At 52.2% G+C, this 27,640-nt stretch overlaps 4 protein-coding genes across 4 annotated transcripts; 2 read left to right on the top strand and 2 right to left on the bottom strand.

The window, feature by feature from the left end:
- Positions 1 to 4,566: 4,566 nt before the first annotated feature.
- T069G_00704 (uncharacterized protein) lies at positions 4,567 to 6,355 on the top strand (the record flags this gene model as incomplete). Its single annotated transcript, XM_056167914.1, has 2 exons — positions 4,567 to 5,255; positions 5,320 to 6,355. The coding sequence occupies 2 exons, from the start codon at positions 4,567 to 4,569 to the stop codon at positions 6,353 to 6,355; spliced, it is 1,725 nt and encodes a 574-aa protein (XP_056033230.1).
- A 2,421-nt stretch (positions 6,356 to 8,776) lies between these two features.
- On the bottom strand, positions 8,777 to 11,666 carry T069G_00703 (RNB domain-containing protein; the record flags this gene model as incomplete). Its single annotated transcript, XM_056167913.1, has 2 exons — positions 8,777 to 11,408; positions 11,464 to 11,666. The coding sequence occupies 2 exons, from the start codon at positions 11,664 to 11,666 to the stop codon at positions 8,777 to 8,779; spliced, it is 2,835 nt and encodes a 944-aa protein (XP_056033229.1).
- Positions 11,667 to 14,977: 3,311 nt separating this feature from the next.
- On the top strand, positions 14,978 to 16,835 carry T069G_00702 (uncharacterized protein; the record flags this gene model as incomplete). Its single annotated transcript, XM_056167912.1, has 2 exons — positions 14,978 to 15,149; positions 15,247 to 16,835. 2 exons carry the CDS (start codon positions 14,978 to 14,980, stop codon positions 16,833 to 16,835), a joined length of 1,761 nt encoding a protein of 586 aa, XP_056033228.1.
- Positions 16,836 to 19,091: 2,256 nt separating this feature from the next.
- Positions 19,092 to 21,472, bottom strand: T069G_00701 (uncharacterized protein; the record flags this gene model as incomplete). The annotated part of the gene is made up of 2 exons (XM_056167911.1): positions 19,092 to 20,228; positions 20,333 to 21,472. The coding sequence occupies 2 exons, from the start codon at positions 21,470 to 21,472 to the stop codon at positions 19,092 to 19,094; spliced, it is 2,277 nt and encodes a 758-aa protein (XP_056033227.1).
- Between the last annotated feature and the right edge of the window lie 6,168 nt (positions 21,473 to 27,640).

The following is a 27,640-nucleotide window of genomic DNA, read 5'->3' as shown; positions in this document are numbered from 1 at the left end:
AGCACTGAGAATGGAGCTCGGGGATGGAGCGCAAAAATACGGAGCTTCCTCGCCATTGTCCGCATAAGCGTGGGATACTTTGCGGCCAAGCAGCGATGCTAGTATCGTACTCCGTACCCGCAGTCGTCAACGGCGGTGCCCATTGTGGGTATGTGAATGCTCGATATCTTGGTGGTTGAGCGCCATGGCCAGCCTTTTCCCCGAATCTCCTTTTTCGAAGCCCAGCTGTTCTAGAGGGCCGGAGGAAGAATGTTCGGCTACGGCGAATCCATCGATCCACGGCGATCATAAAGAACCTCGGCCAGTTACCAAAAGCCAGCCGCCACCGCCGGCTGGATGGCAAATTGCTACTCAGGTCCAACACTCAGCCAACCAGCCAACCATGGCTTTCCATTCTTAGTTATTTTCAGGTCCGGCCCGCTGTAATTGGGGGGCCCCTCGCTCATCAGGATGACCAGGGGCAAAAGTAGTCAGATCTAGCGAGAGCATGAAGAAAAAAAAAGAGAAAAAATTTCCACTCCCTTGTCATGCAAAGCAGAGGCTCGTATCTCCTCCCTTGGAGCCCAATGGGCGAGTAAGATATATGGAGATGGCATGTTGACCACGTACCAGTACTCTGTACGAGTACTTTTTTGCTCCGTGCGGAAACAGGGGCAGCTTGGATTGAATTTGAATCCAAGCATCGTCTAATTTCTCTGTCCAAGGCTGAACCCTACCTTTGAACAAGTCTAGGCAATAGTTGCCCGTAGCCACACGGCCCCGTTCCGTCGTCCGTCCTATCCCAAGCTTTGGCTACATACAGACGGAGGAGAGCAGGGATATGGATAGAATTTTTCTTCTCTTCTCCCGCCCCAGTCCCACCTCCGGATGACCCCCAGGCCGCCGCCGCAAAGGTCAGAGGCTAGATCCTCAAAAAGAGAACATTAACTCGAGAAGAAAAACCACACTGCCAAGGCTAGGCCTCGACTCTTTGATCAGCGCTGACAGCCTCCGCTCGGTTCCAATGTTCATCCTCGTCAACGCCATGTGGCAGGCAATCAATCGACCGGCTTCCCCCTCAGACCGGTTCAGAGAGCAATTCCGATCCAACCAATGCTTACCGGACCGACCTGGCGTCTGTGTATTCAGATTTGAGCTTTGTGTCTTGCTTTCATCTGGCGGTGTACTCTGAATTGTCTTGAGACAGTGACTTTGCTCAGTGCCGTCATCTTGCGTGCCATGCTTGTCACGAGTACAATCAGCCACTTGGCTCTGCTAGCCGCTGCCTTCTTATCTGCGACATCTGTGGCACTCGCAAGGGCTTACTGGTACGTTGGTGCTACTACTATAGGTACCTGTATTCGTACGTGCCAGGTAGCCATGGTTCTTCTGCAGCTTTTCACTTGGAGCAGGGCGAAAAGGACAAGGGCCGTGGCGAGCAGCTGACTCCATTCCTGGGCAAGCACCAAAGGGCAGCGAAAAACCTGACCTTGAACATGGTACCGCAAAATTTGTTTAAATGAGTTGAGCTTAGATTTTAGGGCGCCCTGACCGAGGTACCGGGCCCTAAGCGGGAAGTTTGACCTTGGAGATTTCGGTCAAATTTCGTGCCTGCATTCTTGTGATTTTTGTCTTGTCGCGCGTTCTCTCTCTATCTCTTGTCATTTAATGCCTTTACTTCATCCTAGCTCGTAGGCAGGGAGGCGTGCTTGTACACGTACAGTCTGTTCCAGCGGTGAAACGATGCAGATCGCCAATCGCACTCGCAGGGAGCGAGCCGAAGCTGCTTGCATGCAAGTCGGTACATGTACCTGCTAGAGACGGCTCGGCGTGCTCGAGTCAACAGCCCTTGTGCGATACTCCACCGAGCAGTAGCAGTGCACTAGCAGTAGTAGCAGCAGTACGAGTCGATGCTCATGCCTTTCTGAGCGCTTATATGGATGGTTATCAAGGGCTATGATAATCAAGGACTCGTCCATATCAAACGCGTGGGTTTGAATGTGAACGAAACAAATGTTCCACCTGAGTATAGCCAATCTATTAGACAGATCCAAGTCCGGACGAGACATGAGAAAACAGCCGCCGGCTTCGTCTGTGCCAACCAAGGTGGCCGGCCAATGTAAGTCTGGTTGCATCGACCGGTGGCTTCCAGTCGTACTCGCACCTCATCGGCACGGGCATGAAGCAATTGCATGCCTGCGTGTGCAACCCATGCAGGTTACACTGTGCCTTGCCAATTTCTGGAACAGGAAACGCCTCCAGATGCCATTGCTTGATACACCGGCCAGACGGCATTTGAGTGCCCGCAGTGAGGTGAGGTGAGGTGACATGGCCATGGCGACAGTCTGCTCGGGTGATGTTCTGGTTTCCTGGTGACGGGGCTGTGACGAGGTTTGCAGCTTCGCTCGTATGTGCTGTGCTGTATAATACTGCAGCCGCAATAAAGGAGCAGGTCATATGGCACTCGGGTTTCAATATCCATCCCGCGCATGCATCCAGACGAGAGAGTCCAAGTCGGTACACTACACTAGGTACTTTGGATGCTTCTATATTAAGTGAGGACCGGGTCTATCGAGGACTGAGCCGCGAGATTGGTTGCTGCACCGGACCAAGCACGACTCGCAGGTACATGTCTAGCCAGCGTCCAGTCGCGTTGCGAGCAGGTACACCCTCCAGCAGTGCCGCTGAGGTTGGGCTGGGTCTAATCGATACAACATGCCGATGCACGCATGGATGGGCCCAAGGATGGGTTGATTAGTTTCCCTCCCTCTACTTTTTAGCACCGCAGTCCATCCATATCAATTGACTAGATTCAAGCTTGCTACGCTCAAGCCCGTCGTGTACCGTACCGTACCGTACCGTACAGACACACACTCACACACTCACACACACAACACACTTTGATTCTCGTAGCAGCAGCACCAGCAGTAGCAGCAGCAGTAGCCTTGAATAGGCAACATCTACCACTACCAGGGTCAGCTAGTCCAACACCCATACCTTGGCTGGCATGATTATGTGCCTTTGCATGCTTTCTTCGCTTGTCTGTTTCTTGTCGTCAGAGCCCCGAGCCCTGACGAATCCCTCTCGCCTAAGGTATCCTCCGTCACCACAGTACCTGGGGCCGCATACCTCAACCCGCCCAGGGCGCCGTATCTGTACTTGTTGCCAGCACCCCCACCAAGGCGCTTCCCCTCTCCCGTTGGCCCTCTGAAACCTGAGGCTACGAGGATGCTAAACTTCTGGTATGGCGTCTTTGTGGCTTGGGTGTGGAGGCTGCCCTTCTGGAACTTGGTGCTAGTGGCCCGCGCAACAGCCATCCGGATTCCGTGAACAGAAACTTGAGAAACTAGCACTGGTCTTGGTCTGGACTGGACAGGCACAGTGCCGTCCAAGTACCTGTACTCGCGCTCCACCCGTTGCAGCGGCGAATCCGCACAGAGGCAAAACGCGAGAGCAAAAAAAATATGACTGGTGGTGCATCCGGATGGCAGAGGAGCAGGAAGTCAAAACCGCATGAGACCGGGGTTGATAACTGTGCGTGCACCGGTACAGGTACCTGGGCCTGGGACAACTGAGAACCCTGCTGGTCTGGTTCTTGTCTGGCTCCGGCTCTTCCACTGCAGGAGACCAGTTAGCGACCCTCCCAGCGCTGCGCTGCAGGCTTCCAGGTTCTCATTCAAGTCCACTGCACTAATGCTAGCAACAGCACCAGCACCATCCGGCCGGGCCTCCGTTTCCCTCCATGCCTTTGCCATCCAAACCACTTCACTTATTACGCCTCCGGCTCCCCAGCTGCGATCCGCTTTCTGTTCAGTGTCTGTTGTTCTTTGCACTTTGCACTGCGTGTTTCCCCCCCAATTGTGCTAGTTGCTAGTCCCGGACTTGTTGACTCTTGCTCTCACTTTGCTTTCCCTCGCTGACTCCGTCTTCTCTTTCTCCATCTCCATCTCCATCTCTTCCCTTTTCATTCTCGTTTTCCTTCTTCCCGCTCTGTCCCTGCCCGTCCTCTTGAGCCGACTCTCGTTTCACCACTGCGGCTGCTACCCTCGCTCCACCCCAGACTCTTTAGTCGCCTCCAATTTCAACAGCTCCAGAACGCTGCGCCGGAATCCACAGCCGTTCGGCATCTCCTGTCATCAGTCACCTGGTCGAATAATTTGCCGGCACTGCCTTTGGAACTTGGGTTTTCCCTTAATCTCGTCGTCTTCTCGCCTTCTAGCCATTCTTCCTCTTTTCAATTGCATCCCCATTGCATTTTTTGCCGCTGCTGGTGGCCCGTTTCCTCTTTGTGCTTGGCCAGGAACAGAACCGAGCCGGGCTATTCTAGACTGTTTTGCGTGTTTTGTGTGGGTGCGCAGGTGACCTGAAAATCGGCTCCCGCTACCGACCGAACCTGCAGCGCTGACGGCATCAACCTCGCCCTCTTATTCGCCCACACTTACACCATTCGACTCCCGTCACTCAACAAACAGCCCTCGGTGGATGCTGAAGCACTCGTGCTTCTCATGGTCTTCTGAATCATAAAGGGAGAGCTCTAGTGCTGCCCAGCCGCGCACGCACACCGTTTTCGTTATCTCATAATCCAGCATGGCAGCCGTCCTTTCCAGCGAAGACAGCTACTTTTCATCCGCTCCGATGCGGCGCTCACACTCCCAGTCCAACCTTGGCGGTTCATTGTCATATCACCACATGGCCGACCTGTCGAATCCCTACGCACATCCTCCCAACAAGTCTTTTTCCGACTCTGACCACTCGTCGGCGCCTTCGTCTCCTCGAACTGCCCACATCGAATCGGCAGACGTCTCCTACACTTCCACCCCATCCAGCAACCTCTCCGTCGCCTCCGACTATGAAGACTTGGCCATAGACTCTCCCGAGGATCACTTTGGTCTGCCGCCTTTTACAGCCGACAAGCTGTATATGCCCCCGCAGATTCAACCAGATGACAATCTAGAGCCACCGCCGAGCCCTCGCACCGGTGACTCTTACACTGTCTCGCCTGCCGAGCATGACAGCTCCGTCAGCACATCACGGCCCGACAGCCCCGAACTCAGTGACCATGCCGAGGACGACACGGCTATTGCGAGCAAACCGTCTCGGCAGGTTGACTACCTCTCCCACGAGTGGAGAGAAGAAGACATCTGGTCCTCGTGGAGGTACATAATATCCAAAAGAGGAGAGTTCCCCAACAGTGCTAGACTGGAGAATGCGTCCTGGAGAACCTGGATGAAGGCCAAGAACAACCTAAAAACCATCTCCCCGGAGACACTCAACTGGTATGTCTCATGGAACTAATTACATTGCTACAACAGAAAATGGGTGCTAATATTCCATATATAGGCTAAAAGATTACGACGTCACTTGGCTCTACGGCCCTCTCCAATCTGGAAAGCGCAATGTGTCTGCTAACAAGACAGGACCCTCCAGTGTGTCATTATCAAAATCAAGTTCTCTTGTCAATTTAAACAAGAAGACCATCCTCAAGAAGAGGAGCATGTCGGAAATCCTGCTCCAGAGGTCGCTGTCGACTTCCTCGCTTCTCAAACAAGCTGCTGCAGCCGTTCACGCCCAGGAGTATCGGAAAAGTGCAATGCGTCCCGGCTTAGGGCGGGCAAACACAGACTATGTCTCGCTTTCATTTTCCTCCAGGAGGATGAGCCACGAAAACAGCACCGCCTGGGGTACATCTACAGAATCATCAAGCGTTACATCGCCTTGCACCGAGCGCAAGCACATTCACTTTAACGAGCAGGTAGAGCAGTGCATTGCCGTCGACGTCAAAGGCGATGACGACGACGATGTTGACATGGACATGGACATGTATGGCGACGAGAGCGACTCTGATGACGGCGTCATGATGAAGCGGGTTAGATCAAAACGACGCCCATTGGCAAAGCAGCGGGCCCAGAAGAAGGCTGCTTTCGCCGAAGGCAAGATCATTGCCATGCTTCCATCTACAACCCTCAAGTACCAAGAGGACAGTCCGGATTCTCAGGACTCGGCTATGAAGCACAGCACCGGCGCCCGCAGCCCTCTGCTGTCCCCCTCGTCTTCACAGGAAACCCTGCGTCCTTCCAAGACGAATGCCGCATTCTTCTTTGATGAAGACGAAGAAGATCTAGATGCAACTATCCAGAGCCCCGGTTGGCTTTCTCCACCGTCAGACACTGGTGCCGGTGGCCTGAAGAGATCAACATCTTCCAACAGTCTCCTCGATGAGCCAGCCGGCATGCGTCGAACTCCATCGGGCATGTTCATGCCCTGCGACGAGGCCGAGACGTCATCTGGGGAGGGCATCTTTGGCCGGGTCATTGACACCGTCAACACCGCCCGTGACATTGCCCATGTCATTTGGAATGTTGGGTGGCGAAAGTAATCGGGGCAAACCTCGTCTCGATTCAATTGGCGGTTGGCGGACTCTCACGATGCCACGAGCAGCAGAATGATCCAAGCGCCCAGCTGGATTTTGAGCGCCGGGCAAACAATCAATCCATTCGACCAGCGCCAACCAGCGATCCAAAATCCGGGGTACCAGAGTCGCATAACGCTGATTTGCGTTTGACAACAGCCAAATGCGGCTTTGGCCTACGCATTACCTAATATCCCAGGGCCAATTGGACCCTGAGTGGGACTTGGACGCTTGTTTTTGTTGAGCCGGGGCGCTACGACTAAGCCTTTGGTCTCGAGTCCGGCGTCATCGGGAGGCGAAAGCACGACGAACTGAATGGCAATCTTGTCGATGTGGACACGGAGATGTCACGAGATGCTCATTTGGTGGTCGGGTGACTTATCACCTTGGCCGCCTAATTTCCTTCACTAACCAAATTTTTTTTCTGCTTCAACGAATGCTGGGGGTATCCCGGCTATACGACGGCTTATGACACAGTCTCTGTACTTTTCTGTCTTTTTCTCTTTACCCTTTTGGTCTTCATCTGATGACACACAAAGAGTATTGTTTTTCATCTTTTTTCCGCTTTTCTCATTTTCTTGGATTACAATTATATCAAAATTCATGGGCGGCTTAAAGGGTTCTTGTTTTATTGCCTGAGAATCGGCGTTTTGTGTTTTGCATGCAAAAAAAATTGTGGTTTCTTTTTTTCTCATTTCCTTTTTCTTTTCATCGCGATAAAACATGTTGTAAAAGGGGGACGGGGGTGGATAATTGGCTAAGATTTGGGCAAATAGGCATGGAATGGTTTTTTACGAGATGGAAAACGGGATCGAATCTGGCTCCAAGTAGAAGGATGGGTCGTTTGTACATAGGAATACACAGCACAAGCAAACGAAATACAAGATAAACATTGAATAAAGGAGGCTGGCTTCATAATGCAAGGTGCACAATGGCTTGGAGTACCTTATACGGCTTGGGTACTTGATGCCCGAGTACTTCTTATTACCCGATATGTACTGCTACTTGCGAGTACCATTGAAGGGGGAACGCTCGCCGTCCTCTCAAGGTGGATTATAGTCGAGCCTTGGTAGAAGCTATTAGTCTAACGGGGCTACGGATTATTAGCATTGCGTGAATCTGGAGATGAAGCCACGTAAAATCAATGCTTTCGATGGATCCCTCCCCCAGTTGCCCAGCCAAACGACTGGATACGCTTGGCGTCTTTCTCCAAGGGCGCGGAGAAGCCGGTCCATTCTCCATTCTTCACCCTTGCCTTGTTAACAGGATCAGAGAGCCCCCAATCGCAGGGGGGAGGGAAAAGGAAAACGTCACCGCGCGTTCTGGAATTTATGTCAGGCCTTCGCAGGATGAAACCAGAGTGGACGATGCATTGGTCAATGGAGCCTGTGGTGAGAGTCCATGGGGTTAGAGAGCGGGCAATCAGGTGATTGGGTTGTTTTCTTTGCTTTTTTTAAATTCGTCTATGAGGCTGGTGGCCGCGTCATCTACGCTATGGATATGCAGACTGAAAGTGTCTTTTTCGTCGTTTAGATGCTATTCGTACAGAGAGAGGCTGTGGTATATGGTACATGATGTGTGAGCAATAGGGGGCATTGAGATGAATGCGCCTTGTGTACATGGGAAGTATGTATACATGAAGTAATATATGCGTGCGTGCCAACTTTTCTTCATCAGATGCAGGCCAAGTCCCCCTACCTGCAGGGTGAATGGCACCGAGGAGGTGGCGACTGGGCAGCAAAAATAATAAAAGAAACAAGAAAAAAAACGAAAACCAGGTGTATGTACTCCCTCGCATGATGCAGGACGTCGGTGTTTTAGGCGCCTGAATGCGGCAGCGAAAGAAGCGTATCCAAGGCCAATCTGCTCCCAACAAAAGACCCCTGGAGGGAGAGTGGAGCCCCCTGTCAGATGTAGCCAAAAAGTCTGGGGTAATTCCATACATTTTGGTGCGGGGAGAAGGGAAAATGACAACAGGCCAACCAGAGGCTGCCAGCGTCTGTAAGGCGAAGGGGTGGTGGAGATGGGGGAGGGGGGATGATGGGACCCAGAGCCAGCCAGAGGAAAAGGGGGCGCTGGGTTGCATATGCACCTGTGCGGTGCATTGGGTTGAAGACACCTTCAGTGATGCGGGCTTGCATGGCATGGTTGCTGTGCTGTACAGTACACTTCGTACTCTGTAACGGTTCAATGGCACATACACGCAAGCCTGCTTTTTTGGAGTCTCCACTGGGCAAACCCGGTGAGGAGGGTTTGTCGATAAGGTGTGCTGTCGGATGGTATGGCCGTCGTTTGGCTCAGAGATACTGGATGGTACTGTACTGGCTATTATCCAGTACCTTCAGAGTGTGCTGCTGCAGGTCTGGCTGGGGTCGAGGGTGTGAGAGCTCACGTTAGAGCCGACGTCGATGAAACCGGCCTGGCATTAGGGCCGAGATACTTCAGGGCTTTGACGAGGATACGCCGAGAGTGTACATTAACATCCGCAAGCTCGACATCGAACTGGTCCCCGACCCTGACATCTTTGATCAGGGCCTTCTGGTTCAGGCCCTCAATGTCCATAACCGCATGCAGATCGAAGAAATCCACCTTGCCTATGCAGCCCTGTCGCCAGCGCGAGCCGACGGTAAACCGGAGCTTGCGAGGAGCCGTCTTCTCGAAGCGCCATGCACGGACAAGGGCAATGAGGATCCACTCGAGGATGCCCCGAGAAACCGTGCGTGCCATCTTTTCGCGCACCTGCAACAGCGGGAGAGTGGTTGCAAGCTGGGCAGAGGAAAAGGGAAGGATGTCGTCGAGGTTGTCGATGCTGGGGTCAATGGTTCGCTGGGTGGCTCGCTCGTGTTGCAGGGCAGCGTGGATCTGCCAGTGGACGAGCAGGTCGGAGAAGCGGCGCAGCGGCGACGTAGCTTTGGCATACATGTCTAGCCCAAGGAGAAAGTATGAGCCAGGCTGACTTGATAGCTCGATTCCACCGGTATGGCGCATCATTTCTTGCCGCTGGCTGCCGCTTGGCTCGATCCCTCTACGGATCAGAGGGTAAATCTCCTTCGTAGCATAATCGAAAGCCTTGTTCCCACCATGCCTGAACTTGATGTCCCTCCGGTATGGGATGGGGATGCCACGAGATGAGCACCAGCGTGCTGCGATTTCGCCAGCCAGAACCATGGTGTTGGAGACGACAGAGCAGCCCGTCGATGTCTCATAACCAGCTTTGATATAAGGATCAGCAGGCAAACTCCTAGGTTTGTCTGTTAAGTCAGGTGTATCACGGAACGATACAGAGACGGAGGGCCGTGGGAAGAAGTACGGCCACGCCCCCTTGTCGAGGCGCTTCTTCTTGATAGCTTCAGCGAGTTGATACAGTAATAACAAATCCTCTCTGCTAGATGCATCCAGATCCTGGGAGGCAGTCATTGGGCGATTCAACTTGGGCTTTTCATCTTCTCCAGGAGTTCCGACGGTGAGGCTATAGTTGGGGACTGGCGGTGGTGCCGGCTCGTTGCAAAACCGGGATACATCTTCGGGATCCAAGTACACGACTTTTTCAAGTTTGCTGGGCTCGACTTTGAAATCCAGCAGCTCACCAGCTCTATTGACTTTAGCACTGAAAGTCAATGCTGGACTGCCTGGCTTGAGCGAAAACTGGCTAACGAGGCTCTCGGAGGCATAGTCTTTGGCATCCTCCTCTTCTCCTAAGTTGGAGGGGAGCATGGCTTGAAAGTGCCCAGGCAGGTAAATGTTCTCCGGAATCAACTCCATGTATTTGCAAAGGTCAGAGTTTGGCTTGATACTGGAAGCAGGGTCTGCCGCGTGAACATGGAGCCAGAACTCATCTGGGTTTTCTGTGCGTTCAACCGAGATACCGTCATCAATAACAATAGTTGACACAGCATCGATGCAAAATATTGTAGACTGCGAGTGCTCTCGTCTGAAACCAGCCGCCACGTCTGGCCGCTTGGATTCTTCAATATCTTTGGGCATCTCTCGCTCCAGACCACCACCTCTAGTTATTGTGACATCCGGGAAGCGAACTTTGTAACGCGATGGAACTTCCCAAGGGGGGATGATGCCAATCTCTTGTAAAAACGTCCAAGCCGTGCTCTGGTCGAGAACAGCATCGTTGTATAGCTGAAGAGCGCGGAGGATCAAGGCGCCGTGGCCATGAAATTTCGATCCAGGTTCAAACAGGTCATAACTGGCCCACCATTCCAGGAACGCAATGATATCCTTGCTCGACTGGGACCATTCTGGCTGTGGCAACTGCACACCATCTGCAGGCGTGAGGATGCCATGTGGTGTCCATTGCCGCTTCGAGCGGCTGGCCAAAACTATCTTGCGTGCCTGGTTGATGAACTTTCCCAGCAGAGTCTCTTCTAGCTCATCCGGCTTGGGAGGTCTCAAGCGCCTCCCACTCGTTTCTGTGTAATCACGAACCATGGCAACAACTTTGTTGATGATATTCGTATGGGATTGAGGGAAAATCTCGAACAAATGATCTCGGCGATGGCAGTCGCTGGTAGGGCTGAGTGGTCGGAAACCAATCTCATTCTGATAGAGCGCTGAGTGGACCGCATAAAGGGCAAAGGGAGAGAAGCGGCCATCCACTTTGAGAGATTCCGGGAGTAATACGTCGGCAATCTCCCAGAGGCTGAGATAGCTGACTTGTCGTCGATTGGAAAGAAAATTGCGGACTGCATCCATTTTCTCCAGGTAGTTTTGATGCACCATATCTGCTTTGACTCTAAAGTCCACCATCTTCTGGATAAGATGAGCACCGTCGTCTCTGGAGGGGCCCTTTTCGTTGCGACGAAGATCCTCAAACACTTCAGGAGAGCCGCTCCTGGGCATTCTGGCCATTACGGGTGCCAGTTCCTCCTTGCTCACAAACTTGGCAACCGTGAATAAAGGCGAGTAGCCCATGCTGGTGAGCCATCTGCCGTTGACGGCATAGAAATGGTTTCTCTCTCCAAAATACCCAAGATAGATTGCAAAGAGAGGTACTCGTGAGCCAGTTTGCCTGTTTCCAATATTAATTAGCGTGGGTTCCCGAGATGGATGCGTTGGTTTCTCACTTTAATTCAACAAGATCGCCAGGCTGCCTGGAACTCACGCCAACAGCAGCAGCTTCTGGCTCGTCAGCACCAAGGTCTTCTTCGAACTCGTCCGTCATTCCAGCCTGACTGGGTCGCAGTTGATCCATTTCAGATGACCCTGTTGACTGAGTTCGACTCAGATGGTTTGAGACGCTTCCATATAGGATCATGTCTGGGGGCATGCTATCTGAGCTGTACTGTCCGTTCTGGGCCGTCCATAATTGCAGTCGCTTGCGGATTGGCAAGTAACTGAGATCTTTATCTGCTAAATTTTGAGGGGCAGATTTCGGTACGTGAGACTGTCCATATTTTACCTGTGGGTGAGGTTGACTGTTTGTGCTCTCCCAACGCTACATATTCTGTGTAAGTTATAGCTTCATGCCGGGGCCGCCCAAGATGAGACTCACTCTTTGAAGCCCCAGAAGAGCAATTTTGGTGGTACTAACGGAATGAACGTTAGCCCGCCTATTTGTAGCAAGACAGCCATGGCCGTGCAGCAAATATTGCCGGTAAACAGACTGACAACCCGGCCGGGGTATCATGACGGGCATATGCTACCACATATAAAAACACTCGACAGCGAATTTTTCCAGCCTTATCTGATCACCCATGGAGGTGTGGCGTCGAGTTGCTTGGTGGCGTAGTAGGTCACGTGCCGCTCCGACGAAGTAAAGTGTGGCTCGAGAGATCCCAGGCGCCTCTCCATGCTGCTAGCACTGATACTAGGTTGCTACAGCCAGGGGTTCCTGGAGATAAATTGCCAGTATCAACCTTATCGAAGTTGTGCATGGGTTACTTGGAGTAAATTGGGCAATTAGACTTTTGATACGGAGTATTGTTCACGACGTCATGCAAACGGCGATTAATTCTCCAGAGCGGTATAATGAATTAGGGTTCGCTACGGAGCGGTAAACGACGTTGGCGGTCAGTGCCAGGTCAAATTGACTCTACGGAGTAAACATGCAGGAATACGAGCTCCTGGACTGTCTCATATTGTATGTCCACTGAATGATACAACAAGAGAGCAGAAGAATACCTGGTACGTTGCATTCTACAGTAGCATCGCTACGAGCAGTATTTCCCACGGTATTTTTTTCTCCGTCTACGTAAAATAAGTTTGTTGATTGTATCTCGTTGAAGTGCCTGTGCAGCACCTCACTTATAAGCGCATACCTACCAGGTACGTGCTAGTAGCAGCTATCAATACCTGCCATACTCACTGCTGTAGATTTTTAGGCATTGCTGCTATATATAAACGAGCCTGCGACGCCACGGGCCAAAAAAAAAACTAGATTCTTACAGTTCCTGCAGATCCCCCGATTTTTACAGCGCCTTTCTTTTTATTTGGCAGGGCGTGGACGTCCCTTGCACCTGCATCGAGTGCCTCAGACTAACAATGGCGCACTGCAGGGTTCGGAAAGTGCGAAGAGGGAAAAGACAAAAGAAAAAAAGGGAGGAGGGAGGAAAGAGAGAGAAAAGTAAAAAGAGTTCGCTTAGACGAAAGCATCCAGCACACAAATCTCGCGGAATTTTATCATCGTGATAGTAATGATCCATACAATATTACATACATGCACTCGGCCCATTATTTTTCCCTCCTTACACATGCAGGTACGAAAACTCCGGTTTACTACGAGCACTCGTACGGGTAATCTGCACTCCCGGTCAAGCGCAGTTCTTGGGCCAAGAGATGCAGAAAGACAAATTCGACTCCCGCACCAACACCGTTAACGACTTTCCTCATCTGGGGAGGATTTTGGAAAATCAGCGGTCTGTTGCTTGTACGTACAAGCACTAGGCACAACTCCACGGCGTGCCCGGCACTTTGACGAAGCCGCGTCGCAAATTGAGGATTGCTGTGCCATGGGCTAACCCAAGCGACCCCCTTTGGATGACAGGGATAGGAATCCATTCTGCAATACGAGAATTACCAGAATAGTAAGACTAATAGTGAGTAGGTAGCCGTGATTGGACAGCATCGGACCAGGCTTCTCGAACGCGCCCCTTTCTCGAAATGAGCAGTTTTCGCACCACAGCGGTCAAGCCAAAGGTGCACACTGCCTTGGGAATCAATGCGGACCAAGCTCAAATCGGGCCAAGACACCTTAAAACGGACCCCTTGCAATAGGACGAGTTGGAACACAGGCCGGGGTTGGCAGCGAAAAGGCCCCTCGAGTATTGCGGAGAATCTAAGCTTAAAATGGCACAGAATGTAACCCACCGCTGATGTCGGGTCGGTATCCACGGCCTTCGCAGGAGCAGAGGCCGCAGCGTTCAACCCCGTACATGTGCGGCACAGACTTGCACGGACAGCTTCACCATCTACAGAGCTTGAAGAATTCCAAGGCAAAGGGCTTTTGAGCTGCGGCTGACGCCATCACCAACATCAGAAACGCCGACAAGCCGGACACTAGACTTAGGCAAGGGACGGGCGCACAAACTGGGCCTAGCAAAGTGAGAGGCGTTCTGTGCCTGGCCCGCTCATGAGCCAAGCGGAGTGGGCATATGCAGGAACAATCTCGTAGCTAGTGGCTAGCCAACCCACGTCCGAGATTGGCCAGAGGATCGTCCCTCGGCGTTGATTTGTCCACAGCTCCTCGTCTCCTTTGTGTGTTTTGCCAGGGAGGGACAGCGCCAGCCAAAATATCTCAGATGACAAGGCAGCGCTCATCTCCCGACATAGAGGTGATCAGCCACTCATCACCAGGCCCTGGAACATGCAGACGATGGATCCGTGGAGTTCCGATTCTCAATACGAAGCAGTTTGCAGGCGGCAGATCTGGCTGAGCAAAGCCACACCACCGCTGGATTCCTTGTTGACCAAGATGCCGTCCAGCTCTGCACAGCTCAGCAGCCTCAATGTCGCAGCGTCGCCCATTGTTTGCAGCAGCTTCCGAGCGCTAGAAATTCCGGCTGGTTTTGATTCAGACGGCCACGTCGAGAGCTCGCTGCCCCTTTCAAGGAGGACTCAGGCGCAAAATGGGAATTGCTTGGCCAAGCTCCACCCTCTCCTATTTGGCGATGAGAAGCCGCCTTGGCCTAGCAGCAGCTTCTATTAGCAGCAGCCAGTGATGGACTCAGAGGTAGCCACAGTGGCTCGTCTTCTTTCCACCCCCCTCTGCCAAACCCCTGTCATTCCACCTCCAGCTGGGGCAGCAGTACCTCGTCTGCAGCGCAGGATTCCACAGCCGACTAGGTACACCGTTGGTGAGCACACTTCGCAGGCTAGCCAAGGCTAATAACAACAATGAGCCATGCTACCCGCCTGCACGCGCACCTCCCGTACTCATAATAATAGCCGCCTTGCCCACCTAATCGTGCCGTCTCTCTCTTCTTTTTTTCCTACTCCCCACGGATCGTCAGTTCGAGGTCTTGAAGGAAGTTGCTTCGATTCTTTGTTCTCCAGTAAACCAACTTACCGCTTCACTCTTTCAGCGGGCATTCTTTTTTGTACTTGATATTTACATCCCTAGCCGAAAATCTTATCTCCACCATGAAGGGAGCTTTCGCAGCCGCCGCCGTGGCTGCCCTGACTGGCGCCGCCAGCGCCTCTCACGGTCACCGCCACGCCCACGAGCTCTTCGCCGCGAAGAGAGCCGCCACTGGCGAGGTCTGTGTCCCTGGATGCACCACCATCTACTCGACCATCACCGGCGAGCCTACCTGTACGTCGACGATCCCCGGGGCGCTTCCGGGAGAAGCAGAGAGCCCTCCCGTTCCCATTGCCTCTGGTATAAGTGATATGCTGACATTGCCTCAAAGTGGTTCCTATCAAGGCTCCCCCGACCTCCGCAGCTCCTGTGCCTACCACCGCAGCTCCTGCTCCTGCACCACCGGCCACCACCTCCGTTGAGACTCAGGCTCCGGCTCCTACTTCTGAGGTCTATGTCGTCCCTGTTCCGACTCCCTCTCCGGTCACCTTCCCAACTCCCGGAACTTACACCATTCCGGCCACGACCATCACCCTGACCGACACCACCACCGTCTGTGGTGCTAGCTCGACCCAGGTGCCCCCCGGAACACACACCGTTGGCGGTGTTACCACTGTCGTTGAGACGGCCACCACCGTCGTCTGCCCTGTTGCCACCGTCTCAACCAGCGGCACCGTGGTTACCAGCGTCATTGTGCAGACCACCTACGTCTGCCCTGCTGCTGGTACCTACACCATTGCTCCCATCACCACCGTGGTCCCCTCGTCCACTCTCCTGGTCTACCCCGTCCCGACCAGCTACGAGCCCGGTACCTACACTGCTCCCGAGCAGGTCGTCACGGTCACCGAGACCGACTATGTCACCTACTGCCCCTTCGCCAGCTCTGGTGCCCCGACTTCCACTCCCGCTCCTGCTGCGCCCACCAGCCCTGCCAGCTACCCTCCTCCTCCTCCTGCTCCCGCTCAGTCTACTCAGGAGCCCGCCAAGCCTAGCGCTCCCGCCTACTCTCCTCCGGCCTACTCTGCTCCCGCTGCTCCCAAGCCCAAGCCCACCCAGCCTGCCCCTGCTCCTAAGCCCAAGCCTGTGGCTCCCAGCGGTGGTCTCAGCGGCAACAACGACCACTATGGTATCACTTACACTCCCTATGAGCCTGCCACCGGCAACTGCAAGTCTGCTGATGAGGTTGACTCGGACATTTCCAAGCTCAAGAACGCCGGTTTCCAGGTCATCCGTGTCTACTCCACTGACTGCAACACTCTTGAGAACGTTGGTGGTGCTGCCAAGAAGTACGGCATTGAGCTGATCCTCGGTGTCTTTGTCAAGGGTGATGGCTGCAGCTACGAGACCCCTGATATCAAGAGCCAGGTTGACGCCATTGCTGCCTGGGCCCAGTGGGATCTTGTCAAGCTCTTCGTCGTCGGTAACGAGGCTATTATGAACGGCTTCTGCTCTGCTACTCAGCTCGCCGAGCTCATCACCACCGTCAAGGGCAAGTGCAGCGGCTACAGCGGCCCCTACACCATCTCCGAGACTCTCAACATCTGGCAGAACCCTGCTGTCTCCTCGGCCATCTGCGGTGTTATCGACGTCACTGGTGCCAACATCCACCCCTTCTTCAACTCCGCCACCACTCCCGATTCCGCTGGTGACTTCGTCGCTGGACAGCTCGAGCTCCTGAAGGAGATCTGCCCTGGCAACGACGTCCTCAACCTGGAGTGCGGTTGGCCCAAGAAGGGTCAGTGCAACGGTGATGCCTGCCCTGGTTCTTCCGAGCAGGCTACCGCCCTTAAGAACATCCGTTCCAAGTGCGGTAACAAGACCGTCTTCTTCTCCGTGGACGATGACATGTGGAAGCAGCCCGGCAGCTTTGGTTGTGAGCAGAGCTGGGGTGCCGCCGCTGCCTTTGCCATCAACGAGTAAGGAAGTTGAAGATTTTTAATACGCAACGCTTGGATGGGTTTTACTGCAGCTGAACGTCAATTACTAAATGTATGGAAATGTCAAGCTCGCCCGGTTCTATCCGTCGGTCCCCCTTTGTGTATTTTGCCACCAGTGCGGGACCACAAACGACACCCTGATGCCGATTCGGAAGTTCAGGCGGTCATGATGGCGTTGGGGGCCGCTCCTTGACAAGAGATGGAACTTGGTTGGCTGCAAATTTTGAGTCCTTTTGTGGTATTGTGATAGGCGGGTCTCATGGCTTGTTTTTTTGGCAACTGCGCGGTGTTTCTGTATATGAAGTCGCCATAGATCCGGGTGTACATTTAGCATCTGATTCTAATGCTGTAATTACTTAATTATTCGATGATGAAACTGTTATTGAATGTGATTTATCTTGCTTGAGTCTTGTTCCAGATTGAGCATCAGTCTCCGGAGCCTGAGACTATCTCAAAGTTTTCTTATCAACATGATGTAGTTGGGGTGGTGGCCATGTGGCAGCTTGTGTCTTACCATGATTCATTAGGCCGGCTCTACGTAATTGCAGCTAAAGCATGAAGTTCGGATGTCACAGCAACTGGGATATGCATTCCAATGAGCCAACTTTAACTGCCTCAGTACGAAAGCGCCACTAGGCACTATTCATAGACTCTTATCGCCCCTGTCGATACACATGGTGACAAGACTGGAGGAATCTATATGTACAGAGTGGCTACACACGTTGTTGAGAGTGTTGAATTGTAAAGAGTGTTTGTTTGGAGCAGATTGTAGTCTCTTTTAGCATACGTGAAGTTCTACGATTAGGAGAAATCATGGCGTCGTCCGGCGGGACTTACCCTAAAGCTTAAAGATTTTGACACCAGCCTTATATACAACCAAGGAATTAAGCTTCCAAGGGATCACTGTCATTGATTCTAAGTAATCATACCAAAAGAAGAAGAAAAAAAGTCGCCCAAAGAAGAGCGCGTGGAATCATTTCGCTCACCGCCTGAATGCTGTGCTGCAACAATATACGCATGAAAGTGAGCACAACATAATACGACCTTCCAACACCTTGTTGTACGACACTCACAGACTTTTGTCCCTTGATAATCACCACACCGACAATTAAATTACCTACCTGTCACGAGCAATACAAAATACTTTAGTGTAACTACGATAAAAAAAAAGGTTTTGTCTTCCTAACGAAATTGTACGACGCCCTAAAAATAAGAAGGATATACATACACACATGAACATAGCACCAACTCCCACTTTTGCACCGCCAAACAACAATGAGCTTGCTCAAGTAAACGGTTCAAAGCAATTTTCATCCTATGTATAAAAAAAAGAAATCCTACTGTGCCTCGGTATTTTTTCCATCCTTCGAGTTTTAGTTTTTGTTCCAGCCTAGAAAAGCTACAAAATCCTGACCTTAAAAAAATCCTAATCGCGAACCAACCCCCCTTTCCTCTAACCGAGCATATCAAAAAACGGTTATGGGAATTGGGGGAAAAAAAGAAGTAATTTTTTTCTCATGCAAAAAAAAGTAGAAAAAAAATGATGGAGATGAAGAAGAAAAGATGGCTTATATCCCTTACAATGTGTCCTCGTGTATTTGACCAAGTACATACCCAGAAAAAAGAACAAGGGAGAACGTGAAGAAAAAGAACAAGAGAATCGCAAATGCTATAGTAATGCAGTTTTGACCAAGTACGTAGGTAGGCAAGGTTTGGTAACCGACAACTCCATGTTTTTTTCCTACTCATTCTTCCTTTTTTCTCTTTTTTTGAGAGGGTGTTTTCCCGTCTTCTCACAAGGGACTCTTCAAAGTTCATCGCAGTGCATTATGCAACAAGAATAAGAATAGCGAGAACCAAACATGAAAAATGATGCTCATAAGTCCCTTAAACAATATTGGCAAAGGACAGGAAGAAGAAACGGAAGACAAAAAGAGGCCAAGGTATGTTCCAAACTCAAAGTAACAGACGACGTATGCTTAGAAGAGCAAAGGCGTAAGATACAATCTCCAGAACAGCAAGTATGAGGTAGAATAATGATGGAGCCTGAATGAAGTAAAAGTGCAAAAAGGCTAAACGCAGAGATCATCAATGGCATAAAGAGAAGAAAAGAGGACAAAGTATGTACAGGCCAAAAAAGGGAGCTCGAATGAGAATGCAAGAGGAGGCTAACAGACAAGAAGAAAGGAATATGCATATAGAATCGTAACTTCATGACGGTTGGATTGCAAGGTGTTACTTAAAACACACCCGGGCCGTCCAGGTACATTGGCGGCCGGCGCCGTAGTATAAAATCCCATTGAGTTGAAGAGTCGTCGTCGATTTTCGTGATCCGCTGCAAGCCTCCCGTGAGAGGCTCGTCAACTCCAAAGCTGCAACGCTCGAACTGTAGCAGACCGCCGCGGTGGGCGTCGCAGCAAAGAACGTTGAGGTCCTGTCCGTCATTGGTGAATGCCACGCCTCCAATCTCGCCGAAAACGTCAATGACTTGCTTGGAGCGGAACGTCTTGGCGTCAATCAGGTTGATGAAGTCGGCCTCTTCTGCTGCGGCAAGGAGAGGTCGGCCGCTGCCTGATGGAGAGAAGCGCAGGTTTCGGACGCCGGCCATCTCCGTCGCTATCGTGCAGACCGGGGTGCTAACACCATTGGCATTGCGCCAGTAGCGGGCGTCCCAGATCTTGACGGTCTTGTCCTGGAAACCAGTGGCAACGTGGTAGCCATTGTCCGACCAGTCACAGGCAAACCCGTAATCACGGTGCCCGCCAAGCTGTTGTAGGATCTCGCCCGTCTCCGCATTGGTGATCAAAACGTTCAGGTCGTCGCCTACAACGACTCTCAGCCGACCGTCTGGTGACATGGCCGAGCAGTTGAGGGCAAAGGGATATGTGAATTTGGCGGTATACTTTTCCGTCTGAAGGTCTAGGAGGCGGAAGCCCTGGTCATTGCTTGCAATGGCGGCGGCAGGACTGTCAGACCTCCTGGGTTTGTATATCTTGATGTGGTTGGTAATCCCGCTAACGTCGTTGGATATCTGTCCCTCCGAGTAGCTCTTCTTATCCTCGGCAGTCAATGACTGCAGGAAGTAGTCGCCATTGAAGGTGCCGGCCATCAAGACACCGCAGCCGGCATCAAGGGTTGATATGGCGGGAGCCGCCATTCCAGCAAAGGCACGCAGGTTCATCGCTAGGCTCGTCTTTTTCGTTGCAGTGTTGAGCATGTTGATGCCTTGCACGCTGGGATAGTATGCATGCGTCCGACCAGGACAAGCAAGCACACTCCGAAGCTGGAAATGGGCGAGGCTAATATCTCGCCGGACATCCATTCTCCTGAACCTGAAAAAGCTGTCGGTGGCGGGAAGGGCGACCTCTGACGAAATCTATGCAATCTTGGTTAAGAAGGGGTTCCTGGAACAAACATGAAAGAAGGGCAGTTCTTTCTGCTTTGGTGTAAAGCGGATTGACAAGGCCCTGTGTGACTTACGTGAATATCAGAACCCGGCCTGTTGACGTAGTTCTTGTATGTATATCGACGGATCTCCCTAGCGGCACTGCGTGTTGTGTTCATGCTATCCCAATCCAGACCTTGTATGTCACAGCCATCTCCGCGTAGATCAGAGTAGTACACGCGCTCTACTCCACTGGTGGCCTGCTTCAGGACTCTGCGGATGCCGGGCCGCGGTAGCTTATGGCCCGACTGCAGGACGTTGCCGTATGCCCAATAGCGCAGGAAGTCGATCAGGCCGTAGTTTTCGGACCCCAGGATGCTGGGGTTTGGATTGCTCATGTGAACGGGAGGGAAAGGGTCCAGCAACAGCTCTTCTTCCTCCTCGTCAAGGGATAGCTCCTCGTCGGCCACCATAGGTTGCTGTGCTAAGTAGGCGGCGGCTTGGTCGGCGAGTTCTTGTGAGAATGCGCCTTGTATTGGTGCTGGTCCTCCTCCTCCTCCTTGTTGCAAGTATTGAAGTAGGGAGGGTAACGAGTGGGTTCCCCCGGGTTGCACATGGTGTGGTGGCACAGGGTGTCCGTGTTGGTGTCCGTAGTTGTTCAGCATCGCCTCGTCTTCCTCGTCGTCCTCGTCGTCGTACTCTTCACCGTCTTCCTCCCTTTCCATATCTTCTTCGTCGTCTATCAGGTCGTCGTGATAAAAATGTCCATTGGGTGCCACAGCGCCATCGTCACTATCGCTCATATCTTGGTCGGGAGCTGCTTGTGCGGGAGGGTAATGATAGCTTTGGGTGGTGTAAGAATGCGGGTAAGGATGTCCCCAGTATGTGGTTGTGTACTGGATCTGTGGTTGTGGTTGCGGCTGGGGATGGTATTCCATGTTCCCGTTGCCGCTATCGGCGCCATCGTCGGGGGCAGGTGTCATGACCTCCTCATCGCCGTAGGCCTCGCCTTGGTCGTAGCCGTGGTGCTCGTCGTGGTGGCCGTGCTGGTCGTAGTACATTTTGGTGGTGTTGTTGCTCTCCGAGGCATAAAAGGCCGCATCCTGCGCCTGGTGTTGGCCCCAATTCTCGTCGTGCCTATGCTCCGAGCCGTGGTGGTGGTAGTCGTGCTGGTCGGGGATATTGTCGTTGAGCAGTTGGCGATCTGGCGGCAGTGAGAACGATCCGGGTCGCATGACTGTCAGCGACGACAAGGCTCTGGGCCTGGTGCTACGGGATTGCGGCAGCACACGCGCGCAACCGGTTGCGTCCCGAGCTGTGCCTTGTCCGGCTTCGAATTCTGATGCCGGTACCTAGCCCTGACCTTGTTTCTTTTCCCCTGGCAGACGGAAATGCAGACTCAGGCAAGGGGGGTGTTGCCGCTTCTCTTCCTTTTTCCTGCCTTGATTTTTGGCGCAACGGTCCAAGCTGTCGGAAGCACTATACTCTTCCAGCCTCGTTAACAAGGCCCTTTGATACGTCGGGTATTTTTGCGACAGGACCTTGTCCCTGTTGAGCTGGGTCTTTGTCGATGTCTCGCCTTGATCGAGGCTGCAGATCCCTGAGGCTTTCGAATGGGCGGTTGTGTTACTTTGTATACCGCCTGTCTGTCACTGTCGTTCAGCCGTAGGTATCCCGCCCGTCGCTTTGGCTTGACTCGCTCGCGCACTAGCCTCTGGGGGAGCTTCTTTTTAGCTGCTTGCTCCTAGCCTCCACCGCACGACAGCCGCAGCCTCAGCTAAGAGGGTACCGGTCTGCTAATGACAGAGGTGAAATGGGAGGGTTATAGCGTCCGGCACGCGCGCGCGTGGGGTCCGAATGACTCCAAGGACGGGTAGGCAAGAATGGCTACTATTTAGCTCCCTTCGACACCGCCGGTGGGGTTCCGATTGTCGCCTGTGGTGATGCTGGATTCGGATTCGGCAGCGGAACAGTTAGTCGGCTTGGAAGGATTGACTGTGCCTTGACAAGGGCACGGGGAGTGGCGGTAGCGGTGATGGGCGACTGTGACGCTGACGGCGACGATGCCGATGACAATGAATCGCAATGATGGAGGCGGGTGGATGTTGTGAATGTCTGTCGTGCTTTGTTGTCGATGCCCTGCTATTGCTGGGGGCAGAGGTTGCGGATGGGAAAAAAAGTCGGGTGGTGGTATGAAGGTATGAAGAGGTGAGTCTGGAGGACCCTCGGCAAGGCGCAGGGTTGTGGACGACTGCCAACTTTAATACCGTCTGCCGCGTGTAATGTAATAAATGAAGAAAAGAGGTGTGTGATGGATAACAAATCGTTCTGGTGCGAGTCAAGCCCCCTCCCCTCCCCCAGGCTTTTGTATTCCTTGGCTCGGTCTCTTTTGTTCCTCTTTTCTCTGTAACTTGATCGACGACCTGGAGACAAAATAAAAAAAGAAACTCTCGCAGTCTCGAGCTACGTAGGGCTGACGCCGACGGCTGGCAAACGAGACGCTGCTCGCCGACTCGATGGCAATCAAATCAGTCAAGGCGGCCAACGAGCTGTGAGGAGGCGTCTGTGGGTGATTGGATTAGCGCCGGTTGGGTGTCGCGAGAATTAATTTGCAGGAGAGAAAACATCCATCAGAATCAGACACATCATATGTGCGGTTTTGCTGATGAGGACATTCTCCGAGCGATGCTAAAATCGGCGCCAAAAACGGGCTGGGGTTGGTGATTAATAGTACCACGTACTCCGTACCTGTGCTGCACTGGGCCGCCAGCCTCGAGGTTTCCGTGTACAGAATGTACCTCAAGTCGTTACGGGCCGAAAGTACAGTGACATGGGAGCAACAAAGGTGATGCACCACACGCAGCAAAATTACCGAGCTGCTTTTGGGGACGATCCCGTTCATTCAATGTCTGTCTGGGCCCCGAAAACGCACGCCATAACACCCTGTAAACGCTGTGCATGGACGTGCTTGTCTGCTGGGCCAGGGGGAGAGACGCCGCCTGTAGGACCAGGGGGGTTTGGTTCAATCACAGCGAGTGCAAGTACATGTACTCAATAGGCGTAACCCGTACAGAATACCTACAGCACCTACAGTTGCACCTACAGTTGCACCTACAGTACAGAGACAGCCCGCGCTCCTTTGATTTGCACGTGCGAACCCCAGTGCCTTAGTAGACGGGCCTTTTGGGCGTTGCACAGCAGCCGGACGCGCCCACGGCATTGGCCCAAGCGGCGAGTGGCGCTGAGTTGCAGCTGCGCAGGTGATGGGGTGATGGATGATACTGGCCGAAGTTACAGTTTGACGGGGGGGCATTTCTGGTGGCGTAAAAAAGCGTCGGATATCGCTAGAAATGAAATCAATCCTCGTGTGATGGCACAGGTACTGCACTCGTACATCCGTGATGCTACGGACCAGTTCAGTACGAGCAGAGACCTCTAGCACAAGTACAACTGACAAGCCCGGACGGCGCTTTGCCCGCTCCCGGGTGTCCACCGCCCGCTGCGGGTGCAAGTACAAGTACACTTGCGGCGTTGTATCTGCTGCCGGATAGCGCTTCCCATGTTCCTAGCCCCGTCGTGGGTGCCAAAAAAACGCAAATCCGACCACGATGAGATGAGAAGAAGAGACCAGACAGAAAAGACAAACAGGAAAAAAAGGTCCCCTCAATTTCCCCGTTGCGGGCTCCCTTACCAAAATCTCATCCATCACCCGCCCTCTCGACATCTCATCTCTCACATTTTTGGCCGTCTTTCTTTCCCCTTCCATCTGTTGTCCCTTTCTATCATAAAACGCTTGTGACACGACATGGCCAGCAAGTGGTTATGTTTTATGAGTTCCGCGAACAAAATTGCCGCATGTACTGGATACAAAGTATTGGATGTTCCAGGTCCATTTTGCTGTGGCCGGGATCACCTTGATAAAAATCGAATGGCTGCTCACTCGCCTGCTCCGTGCATTGTTGATTGCTGCCGTCACTGTCTACATGTACCTAAGCCGCATCAATGCAAACAATTGAGCGAGCAGGCAAATCCCTTGGACGAGCAGAGCCACATGACGGCACTGCAAGAATTAAAAAGAAAAGAGTAAGAATTAAAATTTAGAAATAAAAATAAACCAAACAAAAGTACGGGGTATACCAACCTAACTGCTACCAACTACGAATACACGCTTGTGCAGCCAGACAACCAGAGATCCATCCCCTGGCGCCTCCCAGGTATCAGTACATGCCCCAATGCTCGTCACCGCCCGAGGCTTCTCAAGTTAGGCCATGATGCAGCTCACATAGACAAGACACAGCCTGTGGGAATATCCAGCACTGCGGGAATATGTATGACAGCCACTCCACGCCCACGCTCATGTCCGGCTCTGTGTGTCTCGTCTGTCGCTCTTGTACGCGTCTGGTAAGGCCTTGGCCTGTGAAGTCCTGCATCTGGCGTGTTAGCGCCCTGCCACGTCCGTACCGCCCATCTTTGAATGCTGCTGCATCGCCTCTCAGCCTCGGCCGTTGAACAATCGAAACCATCCAAAGTCCGAGTACGAAAAGGATGGCAAAGCAAGCCTTCTTGTCTCTTGTCTCTTGTCTCATCCAGCTTCTCCATCCAACTAGGATCTGCCGCCTGTTTCCTCCTTTTTCTCTCCGAAGCCATTGCATCACATCACATCTAAATAAAACAAAAAAAAAAAAAAAGTTGTTGGGCTTCACTGCAGCTGCATGCCGTGATATCACAAGCCATGCTGCCTCAACTCAACTTGTATCGGCCGTCCAGCTGAGAGGGTCCGCTCGCCATCCTGGCCATAAGGGGTGCCACCTTGCAGCCCTGCCCGCATACAGGATCCAATTTTTCCTTCACCGGTCGCGCTGTAGTTTGTGATAGATGACCTATGGCCTGTGTCGGTTTCGGCCCCCCCAAAGGAAAAAAAAAAAAAAAAACAAGCCCCTCTGCCAGCCCGTCTCCATCATCACCAACATGCCGCCTGGTCTCTGCTCTTTCTGGCCTTTCACCCCTCCCTGGAGGAAGGAAAAACAAGTTGAACAAGCCATGATTTCCCCCCTGGCCGCTGCAGCCACCACTGTACTTCACACACGTACTCCGTCCACGTACTCCGTCCACGTACTCTGTACTCCGTGCTCCCACAGCAGATATCATATCATATCACGGCCTCAACTCATGTTGACAACCGCTCAGTTTACCTACTTGGTACTCGTACTCTTAGATAGAGTATTTAGTGGCCCTAGCGCTCGACTTCTCCGCGTGCCCAGTGGACACTAACTTTGCATGGTAACTCGTAGTCGCACATCAACCCGTTGCCATTGGTGCGTGCTTGTGACACTCCGTATAGGCGGACGGACGGTAAGCCGTTGCTGCCATTGGCAATGATCCAGACGATAATAGGTACTTGGCAATAAGTCCATATGATATCAAATGACAATGAACGGAACACCAAAAAAGCGATATGCGATACGGAGCTGTACTCCGCAGGTAGATTAGCACTGCTCCAGCTACCTATTTTACCCCCGTAGCAGACAACAGCACATGTACCCCGGTCAGCAGCTGAAGCATCAGCACTGTCAAAGCATACTGACGTTATAAACACTGCACTAAAATCAAACTATATCACAAATCTTTATTTCATTTTCTCGTCTTCTTGCCTCTTTCTCCCTCTCTTCTCGCCGCCTTCATGCACTCAAGTTGCCCGGCTAATAAGTAACAAAAAGCAGCAAAAAAACCCCGTGCCCCCCGAAGCGGAGCTGTGCCATCTCCGGCCAAAGGCTAAAAGACGTCTCCCCAAACAAACGTATATATTGCCTGTTTAGAGCGCCTCCATCAATGCATCGCAAGCCTAGCCAGTATACGGCAACGCCGCAATCAGATCATACCAGGTACCTACATGACAGGTACAGTAACATGGGCCTTGCCCGCTCTCCCCCAAGGGCCCAGTTCCCAGTCCCCCGTCCGTCCCAGTCCCGGCTTTTCGCGTACCCACGGTTGCATTGCCTTGGGAGCATGTGGGATGATGGGCTGCTGGATCAGTTTTGGTTGGCCTTCTCTGTCTGTGCGTCTCTGTCTGTCTGTCTCTTTTTGCTTTCTTCTGTCTCTATCTCATTTCTTTCTTTCTCTTTCCTTTGGTCCATGGCATGGCTGGCCCCTACATATGACCAGACGCGGGAGTCTGCATGAGGGCATCAAGCTCACCCATGTCATCATCCAAGGCTCATACACACACACTTTTTTTTCGTTCTCGTCTTTCCCCCCATTCGGACCCGGGACCAAATTCCCAAAACGTAATACGATAATAAAACTACCACAAGATAGATAGAAGCGACAACTCACTTGGGTGTGGGATGTGAGCATCTCAAGTCAAACGGCCGCCAGAAAAATAAACCACCGTTTGAAACCCCCCCTACGAGGGCCACTTCGCTCCTCGGGCTTATTTCGCGCTCCGTAATCCGTAATCCGTCCCGTCTCTTTCGCTTGTCTTTTTCTCTTTTTCTTCAAAACAGCCTCCGAACCAACAACAGCTTAAAAAAAGAGGCCAGCTAGCTAGTGATCGTCCTTTCTATCATAAATCCTTTTGCTCTGGTTTCTCCGCGGATAATTATCGAGCAAATGAACGCTTCCTCGTAAATTAGTCACGCTCCTCACTTCCTATTACAGCTTCCAAAGGAATATTTTAAAACAAGATCTACAGTATTATTGCAGAGCATGTAACCAAACCTTTTCACTCCATCTACTATTACTGCTATACTACTATACCGACCTACCTTTAAAGAAAGGCGGATGGCTTCCTTTCTTTACAAATGCAAAGCCACTGCGGCCTTTTTCCCGCCCCAAACCACGGAGAACGTTCCCTAAACAAGAAAGCCATTTTTTACAGAGGTTGTCCTTGTCCTTGTATTTTCGTCCCGCATATGTGACACATCACGCCGGCATGAACATCTTTTCTCTCTCTTTCTGCTCTCTGTGCCCTCATCTCTCATCTCTGCCTCACTTCTTCTCCGTAGCGCATCTCACCTCGCCGAACTATCCACTTTCTCCAGAACACGCGAAGGTCCGCGGGAGAAAAAGCCCCGAACAAGGCAGACTTACCTACCAAGAGAAATAAATAAGAAATAACAAAAAGAGAGGTGTCATCAATTCAAGAATCAAACTGCCCTCCCACGCTTCGGAGTAATAACACACACACCCCTGCCCTACCCTACCTTACAGTATTCGTACATCTTTACTCTCTCTGCACAATGTACGCCTCCAGTCGAATCAATCAGAACGAACCAAAAATTACCCAAAAAGCGTTCTCTAGTAATACCGGCAAACACGCCCCCCCTCCAATCTCCTCCAGTCTCCTCGAGTTTCCTCGTCGGAAGGGGGGAACGAAAATGCTACCTTACCCTTTTACATCTCTT

Source organism: Trichoderma breve, chromosome 1, assembly GCF_028502605.1.
Source record: "Trichoderma breve strain T069 chromosome 1, whole genome shotgun sequence".
Classification (NCBI taxonomy): Eukaryota; Fungi; Ascomycota; class Sordariomycetes; order Hypocreales; family Hypocreaceae; genus Trichoderma; species Trichoderma breve.
The sequence above is the reverse complement of the archived record's forward strand: the minus strand, read 5'-3'. Positions and strand labels throughout refer to the sequence as shown.